This window comes from Humulus lupulus, chromosome 3 (assembly GCF_963169125.1).
Source record: "Humulus lupulus chromosome 3, drHumLupu1.1, whole genome shotgun sequence".
Taxonomy (NCBI): domain Eukaryota; kingdom Viridiplantae; phylum Streptophyta; class Magnoliopsida; order Rosales; family Cannabaceae; genus Humulus; species Humulus lupulus.
In genome coordinates this window covers 201,139,074-201,148,539 of record NC_084795.1, presented here as the reverse complement: position 1 = coordinate 201,148,539, position 9,466 = coordinate 201,139,074, and the positions used below count along the sequence as shown (strand labels likewise).

General features: G+C 39.0%; 1 protein-coding gene across 1 annotated transcript; it reads right to left on the bottom strand.

Annotated features, from left to right (window-relative positions):
• Positions 1 to 1,041: 1,041 nt before the first annotated feature.
• On the bottom strand, positions 1,042 to 8,833 carry LOC133825315 (calcium-dependent protein kinase 1-like). The gene is made up of 4 exons (XM_062258275.1): positions 8,827 to 8,833; positions 8,123 to 8,334; positions 1,644 to 1,868; positions 1,042 to 1,098 (listed from the first exon to the last, which is right to left on the bottom strand). Exons 1-4 carry the CDS (start codon positions 8,831 to 8,833, stop codon positions 1,042 to 1,044), a joined length of 501 nt encoding a protein of 166 aa, XP_062114259.1.
• Positions 8,834 to 9,466: the final 633 nt, after the last annotated feature.

The window sequence follows — 9,466 nt, the reverse complement described above, 5'->3', positions numbered from 1 at the left end:
ACTTTATCATTGTTATACAGATGTGTTATTATACTGTCAACGATAACACCATTTCTGTGTTATTTTAATAAATAGATAAGTGTTTAATTATGTTATTTATAGTCGATTATATAACACATTTCAATACTTATAAATTTGTGTTATATTGCACTTTAGTATAACACTTTTTTTGTGTTATACTACACTTTAGTATAACACTTTTCTTGTGTTATACTACACTCTAGTATAACACATTTTTTGTGTTGTACTAGACTTTAGTATAACACATTATTTGTGTTATACTACACTTTAGTATAACATATGTGTTATATTAGCTCAGAGAAACATAATCATTTTTTACTTACACAAAACTTGGAAAACAAATTTGAAAGTTGAAGCCAAATAAGGTAACATAAATAGATTTTTATTAATTACTCAAATGTAATTACAATATTTAGTTTACTAGTCTAGGATTAAGAAATCATATTACAACATAATTTATGCCCAATTCAGATTCCTTTATCACTAAATACAAAACAAGAAATGTATACAAAAATTATTGAAATACATTCTTCCATTCTAAAGGCCTCAACTACAAATGTTGTCAAGAATTTCTCCAAAGAAATCATCTCAATATACCTGCACATTGTAAAAAAAAGGTCCTTTTATTATTAAGAACATAAGACTTAAGCTAGTTTCCACCTGTAAGCATATAAAGTTTAAATTAAATTTGTAAAAACGCCAAAACTTGATGAAACAGTAGGGTATAGCAAGATATACTACCATGCAAAACAACGGCTGAAGCAACAAAACATGCAACTTAAAACAAGGCTTGTGAAATGTATCAAGATAAAAAATATGTCATTCTCAATGATCAAAAAGTATGTGAGGAAGAATTGATTCCAGAACTGTAAATTATGTCAATATATCCCCAAATAAATTAAAGAATAAAAAAAGAATCACACTTTGACTTCTTATACAACAGAATCATAAAGAAAAACAATAAAATAAAAATGCACCTGGAAACTTCTAGCTATGATTTATCACTAGCTAGAACTTGTTTCAGGACATACAGTAAGAACTTGCACTCTTAACAGTGGACCAATTCAACATCAAATACTAACATACAGCACAGAAATTAGATTACCTTATAAAAGATAAATAAAAAGGATGAAAGAAAAGTATATTATAACCCTGATGAACACCAAACACAAAAGTGAGCCCCAGTTGATTAAAAAATAGAAATCTTTTGTCTAAATCATTATCTTGATTACTCAATCAACTCATTAGTCATGGAACCCAATAGTGATCTAAGACCTCTTTCTGTTTTTAAGGCCCTTGAGTGGGGACATTGGGAAAATATATGGCCACCAGACTATGCCAGCAACTAAAACCTTGTTACTAATGTACAAACACTTCTGTTACCCCCAAAACACAGGTAATTCAAGAAATTCAAGAAAAAAGTAAATTCAACCACAGAAACAAGATCTTAAATTCTAATGAGTCCATCTTAATATATGCAAAACAAAACAACTAATGGCTCAAAATAAAATTTGAATGATCATATGCCCTATGCAAGGAAAACAACTCTTTAAATCTCTGAATTTTAATTTACAGCCATTCAATTGGTGCAGTAACAGAATAATCATTAGAGAAATACTCACATTATGCTGATCAAATTCTTGCATCATATCTTCTAGCCGGACGTCCTCTACACCAAACTCCTTGTAAGCATGTTGAAGCTCGTCTGGAGTAATGTAGCCACTTCCATCTTTATCGAAGTAGGAAAATGCCGCGAACAAATGATATTCTCTCTCAATTTTGTTTAAATGCAAAGTGGCTGCTACAAACTCTCCATAATCAATTGTTCCACTATTATCTACATCTGCCTGCAAATCGGTAAATAAGTTAAACTAAGAATATCTAATGTATTATTCTCCAAAAAAATTATGAATTAGTTCTCTATCATATCCTTGAGTTATCCCCATAATTGAAGAAGAGAATAACATATTAAAAGGAGAGTAATCTCATTGCTTATGATGAAAGAATAATATTTCAATTTCAATGATTTCCTGCTGAGATTTGTCACCAAAGGTGAAATATCTTTTGAAGTAATTTAGAAATAGAACAAGAGTAAAGAAAATTGTCACATATAAGGATTTTTTATATAAAAAAATAGCTAATATCAAGACCAGAACATACTAAGGAAAGACAATATTTGAGTCGGTCTATTTTTTGAAGGCATGCAAAGGTGGGCTCACTATGAAATCTTGGAAAATCTAGGAACAAATTGAGCACATCAGTAATGCATTTATATGCATTTACAAATAAAACAGAGGGCACATTCATAATAAAAAAATGATCAGAACAAATTTAATAAGACAATTAAGTCACGCATATCACAAACTTGAATTGAATCAGAATAATGTTCAGTTACGCTCATACAAGATGAGAAGCTGCTTGTAACGCCCTACTTCCTTAGAGCCGTTACTAAGTGAGTTTTTTAGACGAAACAGTGTGCAATGAACTCGCTAACCGAGGTTTTGAACAAAAGTGTGACTAATTAAAAGTTAAGGCTGTAATCTTTGAAAATGCGTCGTTTCATTAAAACTTCTATCATTAAACATTTGGGATCCCAAAATAAGGTTTGAAAACTAATTACATCTTGAAATAAGGTTACAGTTAAGAAATCATAAAATCATAGATTATTACAGCCATTTTCGAATAAACCCCCAACCAAAGCAGTCGGGCAGGCCAAACATGTACGCGTCGCTTCACGCTCTCCGTACTCATGGTTGGTTGACTCAGTCATTGCCCTTACCTGCAACACAGAGCACCCGTGAGCCGAAGCCCAGCAAGAAAACTCATGCAGAACATAACATATGCAATGTATACAGTTTATCATAACAGATAATCCACAAATAAACAAGTCAACCATTAGACTAAGCAAACACGGCCATGCCGCCCCAGAGCCTTACCGAAGCCTGGGGTATCGGTTCTCACCGCGAGGATAACTCATGTATCCCTTGGGTCCCACCCTGAATATAAGCATCCCATGTGCTGTGTGTTACTTTCGGCCCCACGGCCGCCCCGGCCTACGCCGCACTCGGCCCTTGCCGTTCATTTCATCATAATCACACATATAGTACATTCGAAATAATCATTCACACACATCATGATTCATTTAAGGTTAAACATTTGCACACAACACAATCTGGGGCCATGCCCTGCAATCATCTCATCATGCAACATGCAATATAGGGCCATGCCCGGCAATCACACTATGGGCCCACGCCCTATCCTACGGGTGTTATGGTTTTCTTACCCGTATCCCTTGCTTTCCGATGCACTACGGTCACGAGCACGGTCCACTAGCACGAGCCTCCCCGAAATCCTTGTCACAACACACAAAAGACACTTTTAACAACCTTAAATGAGCCTCCAAGCCAAGTTCTAGTACTCGGAACGTTGAAATTCACCAAACATGGTAAAAGACTCAACCCCGAGCACCCTAGGTTAAATTCCCAAGCCTAAATTCTCAAAATCCCAAAATTCCTTAAGCGCCGCGGCATGGCCCAACCATGCCGCGGCATGGCCCCCAAACAGAGCCACAAAATGCCCAGAAACAGGTAAGGGCCGCGGCCCGCCCTCCATCCTTAGCACAACTTAGCCTTCAAGGGCCGCGGCCCGACCCTTCGAACCCAGAAAAACCCACCATTTTCAAGCTTAAAACCTCACCTTAAGCCATCCCAAAGCTCCCAAATCAAAACCAATTAATAATCACAACATTAGGATGGTTTAAACAACACAATTCCACCAAAAATCCAACCTAACACTCACCAAGATCCCAATTCCAAATTTCTGAAATTTCAAACCTAAAACTCAAAACCAACCATGGAAATTCTCAATTTCAACCATCAAACTTTAATTTAAACCTTACCTCAGATGTAGAATCATTTCCCGAAGGATCCCATGACCTATCTTCAAAGTTTCAAGCCTCAAACTCCACCTTGAATATCAAAATCCATAAACATTCACAACCCAACAAAATCTCAGAATTTAACTTGAGAAAAAGAATTAATTGCTTACCTTTACCCTGATTTGTTCTTGATTAACTCTTGAGCTAAACCTCCAAATCCCACCATCAATTTTCAGAAATTCAAGCTTGATTTCTCTTAAGATTTCTGTAGATTTCATGAAAGAAAGAGGAAGGAAAGAAGAAGAGGAGAGGGTGGAGGCTGGGTCGGTTTCTCTAAGTCTCCAAATGGTTTATTTGTTTTGTTTTTATAACTTAAGCTGGTTACCTCAAGGTTCGGGGTACCAAAATATCCTCGAGGCAAAAATGGTAAAATCCCCCAGTATTCCCGCCTAGACATCCTAACCTCAAATATATCTCCAATTATTTATTTTCATAACCCAATATCAAAATACTCCTTGACTTGTCCAAAGTCAATCATAATGCCCCGTTGTGACTTCTCCCCGCTATCCCGCTCTAGGATCACCTCGTGCTGAAAGTTATAAATCACGGATATACCCACATACCACTGTGGCCTCAACTATCAACACATATTAATACAGTTATGCCCAACATGGCCAAAATTACAATTATGCCCTTCTAACACAATCCGGGCCTACATGCATACTAATATACATAGTCATGCATCTCAAATAATCAAATAGTCACATAACACGCTTTAAATCATAACCATGCATTTAACTCATAAAATCACACATAAATCCCAACATGCCGTCCTGGCACACTAATCAAGGCCCTTAAGCCTTATTAGCGATTTTGGGTCGTTACACCCAGGTTACTCAATTGCCAAAACTATAACCATTAGTTCTCACTTCAACTTACGAAATTCCTAAAGTACCCCTAGGCTCCTCCCGAGCCGGGTACAACATCCCGTTGTGACTTTTAGACTAATTGGCTCAATAGAACCGTCTCGATGCGTGAATCCTGATAAAACATCACACTCACATGGCACAAATCACATAATACAATTATCACAGTTGTGCTCTAAAATGTCCAAATTACAATCATGCTCATTCTAAGACAATCAGGTCTACATGCATACTAATTCACATAGTCATGCATCTCAATTAATCAAATAGTCATATAACGTGCATCAAATCATAATCATGCATAAAACTCACTAAAGACACACACTACTCCAGGCCCTTAAGCCTTAATAGCGAATTTGGGGTCGTTACAACTTAAAACAAAGGAGTCGTGACCCACCCCAAGTCAAAGAGCCAAAGATCTCCCCTGCTTCAACCTGCGCCATGGCGCTTCCTAGCAAGCGCCGCAGCTCAAATGGCCTGAAGGCACCAACTTCTTCAAACATTCAAGAAAGTCATGACGCCTCAAGAACAGGGCTGAGGCTCGACATGAAAACCCTATTTTTTCTCCATTTTCTTCAAGCCAAAACCCTCCAAAAACCTATCCCAACATAGCTAAAACTTAAAAGTAAAACCCTCAATCAATTCACCAGCTAAAGTCGAACAAAACCTAAGCAAAATCTTGGCCAAAATCCCTTCAAATCCCAAAATTAGAGCTGAGTTTTCTAAACTCCAAAAGCTCAACTGAAAATCAGAAAACACAGATTTAGGGCTGGAAATCGTTACCTTTGTTGCCCCAATTAATGGTGAGTCTTTCCCCAAGCAATCCCGAGCCTAAGCTAGCCTCGATTCTCCTTAAACCGTAAGAATTCTCAAGAAATTTGAGAAAGAAAATGTGTAGCTAAGAGAGAGAAAAGGGAGAACGTGTTTCTCTATTTTTTCTGTGTTTGTGTAATTGTGATGTTACTTAGACGCTAAGTAACTCTAAGTAAATCTTGAGGCTCGGGGTCCAAAAAATGTCCCCGAGGGCAAAATGGTCAAAACTCTTAGAATTCCCTCCTAATCTCGCTAATATCAAATATATCCTCTAATATGCATTACTCGATAACTCGGTAATGGACTAGATATCTAAAATACCCCTTGACTCACCCCGAGTCGAGTATTAGGTCCCGTTGTGAATTTCTCGCTAACTTGCTCCGTAGGATCGTCTCGTGCCAAGTAACCCAAATATACCCACATAATAATGTGGTCTCTCACATATATCACATATATGCACATATATACAATTATGCCCATGATGGGCCAAATTATGAAAAATTGCCCTTCTAATAAGAAACGGGCCCACATGCATATTTAATACACCTAAACATGCATATCTAGTCATACTATCACATAACTCACATAATCACATAATTACACACAAATATATCTCATATAAGCATATAATCCCATAAATTGCCATCCTGGCCCCCTAATCAAGGCTCTAAGCCTTATTAGGTAATTTGGGACGTTACAATATGCCTCGATCTAAAAATCAATCCCTATAACTATGCAAGTGTATAAAAACTTTGAAAGTTTAACAACACGACAATAATTAATAGAAGGGAGATAACAAAAAGATTGTGGATAAAAAATATATGTTTAAAACGAGGATAATTGACCTCGAACTGAGCCCTAAGGCAATTGTCTTGGCCTAAAAGGCCTACATACAAGGAATAGAATATATCCCCCCAAAAAAACAAACATAAAAACAATCAAAGAAGATCTTCTCAACCCTGAGCTTTGAAAACTTTCTCTTGGGATGAAAATTAATCTTCTTCGCCATATCCACCAGCTCCTGAGGCCATCTCGACAGTCTCTGCAGGGTCTTTTGCCAAAAGATCTTGGAATTTTGAAAGGTAATGCCCCTAGAGCTCGGTGTCAAGGAAAGAGTAGTCTACGTCCTGGTTAAAACATCAGACCTACTAAAAGAGTAGTCAACGTTCTCCTTAGCCTTTAGTTGGAGCCTCTCGATTTCATTCTGAAGATGATCGCGACTTTGGATCACTTCTAGAGCCTGCACCTTAGCAATATTTTTGTTATTCTGAGAGGTCTCCAAGTTCCCCCTAACCTCTTCAAGCTCCTTGGCAGCTTATTCCCCCCCGACGAGGACAGAACGAATATGCTCTCTAGCCCGGATCTGGGCAAAGCAGGACTTTGTTGAAATTTAAATAAGGAATTAGATCACAAATATATATATGGGGAATTTAAAATACAATGAGAGAATTCATGGTCAATGACATTCCTAGGGCGGAGTTAAGGACGGTTGTGGAGGGATTTCCTTTAATAGTCTCTAGCTCCCTCAAAGTGAGCTGGTTGATATGCCGACCATGTGACTAGTGATCCCTTGGAGTGGAGCCCACAAGTGCTATGGGTGCTTGTACACCTTGATGGGATGACCTAACATTACAGGGGGGAGCTGCATCAACAACCTGAGGAACTGAGGAGGCGTCCTGGGGGGTTGGTGGAGGAGCATCCTTGGTTGTTATCATGGAAGATTAGGGCTGTTGTTGGGAAGAGGCGGTCTCCTTGGCCTTTGTTGGAGATCCTATCGAAACTCGAGTCCCAGATGTGGTCTTCTTGGAGGAACGTTGTCTCTTAATAACAGGGCTGGAGCTGGTGAAGGCATTTTTCAGATTCATATCGTCTTCTGCAAGATGGTCAAAAGAGTTAGAAAAATTCTAACTATGTAAACAACAAAAAGTAAAAGTACAAGAATCCCACCCTTCAAACTAGAGGAAACTACAATGATTAGCTTCAGATTGGGGATCAGGCTAGCTACGGTTGTGATCTCTAACTTTTGGATTAGTGGGGGTGGGGGAGACTCTAACAAAGTTACACCGAGAACCATTTCAGATTCGATCTCTTCATCCGAACTATGCTCGTATCCAGGTTGCCTAAAGCCCAAGGTAAAGACGCCGCAGTCTAAGGTATACCCAGGTCGGATGTTTGTTCCATATTGCTCAAAACTGGTGGGCCTAAAATGGAAGGTGTTATCAGCAACTATTGTATATTGAGGGTAGGCAAGATCGTGGTGGAGGACCAGGAGGTCGACACATTGTTGGAGTGTGATGTCCATGTCTGGATCCTCAGGGTGCCTAGTCACGACCTTCCTCGGATCATGTCAGGCTAATACAAAGCTAGCAGCAGCCCGGTTAATTTCACTATAAGGGTTACCTTTGCCGGACGTGCCGGCTGCTGTCCCCCACTTTGCACGGCCTTGGTTATTAGTCTGGTCGCCTTGGACATTCCTCCTACACACCAAAGGCGTGACTTCTTCTTTTTTCGTGACCTCCTCAACAACTGCTAGATGCCTCTTAGGACTTTGAGGTATATTGGATAAGGTTTTACCCTCCTTGATCAAACCACATGCTAGCATGGTGGCATCATTCACTATTGCTCGATACTCATTTTCAACATGAGGAGCAGAAGTAAGGGTTTGGTACCAACCTGCGGACCTGAGAAGCTGTGAACCTTTTGTAAATAGTTGCACAACGAAATAACTTGATCAAAATAAGTAGCTTAGCTATAAAAACTCAAACGAGGTTAAAATCAAGGATACTTACGAGGTCGGTTGAAGTAACGGTGCTCGTAGGTCCGAAACCCGTTCGACATGAAGATATGATCTTTGTAATCATTTGGATGGCTAAGAAGGTCGATGATACTGGAAGATTTAGGGAACTGGGTGAGGTAATAAAAGTCGTTACCTCTAGTTCTGGTGTCCGGGTTGGCCTTCAGGCAAAAAAAATAAAGGATATCCTCTGAAGTGGGTTCCTACACTCGTTCTTAATGAATAAATACTTAAGCCCCGTGAGGAGGCGATAGGTGTTTGGGGAAGTTGGAATGAGGCTAGCTTCACGTAGTTCAGAAAATCCATGAAGTACGAGCTCAAGGGGAGGAACACCCCTACTTTCAGGTGCTCATCACTCCAGGCCCTAAAATTATCCTCCAGACATCTCCACTCACTCTCCATCGCTAGATGAGCATAAAATTTGGAGTCTATCTCGATCCCATGACTCCTCATAATTTTGTTCACTTGGGGCATTGATATTATATGAGACACAATCCTCTCGACCTCAAAAAAGTTATCGGACCGAACCTCAACCTCTCGTTCCACCACTGGCCCGAAGTGGGGAATAGGGGTCTTAATGACCTACTTGTCCTGGGAAGAGGAGCCTAGGATAGCTATGCCTTTCTAGTTGCCCATTTTTAATGTTTTAGTTTGCATAGTTACAAAACAAATGTTAGAGGCGACCTAGGGATGTAACTTAGTTTCAAGATCATGGGAGAATGCAACCTAAAGATCAAAAGCTTCACTACCCGAACTAAAGCTTCTACAGGTTGAAAACATATCTAAAACCCTATTATGTGTATCCATGCATGCCCTTAATTCACGCACACTAATCTCGAGAAGTACTGTCACCTCAGAAATCTTGTATCAAAGTAATGGTTTTGAAATGCAGTTTTCATGCAAAACCACCCTAGAACCGCATTCCTTAAGCGACCTAGTTTCAAACTTGACTCCCTTAAACTTTTGGCCTAAATTACTATCCATTCAACCAAAAACCCAAACCGAACCACATACAGAACAAAAATAAAAAAATAA

What these genes read in the sequence shown, in the direction of transcription:
- LOC133825315 (XM_062258275.1), bottom strand. An exon ending in AAGAAGAAGTCACGCCTTTG is followed by an intron (nt 1,869 to 8,122) that starts GTGTGTAGGAGG and finishes ACCGATTTGCAG; the next exon opens with GCAGATGTAGATAATAGTGG. An exon ending in AAGAATTTGATCAGCATAAT is followed by an intron (nt 1,099 to 1,643) that starts GTGAGTATTTCT and finishes GCTGTATGTTAG; the next exon opens with TATTTGATGTTGAATTGGTC.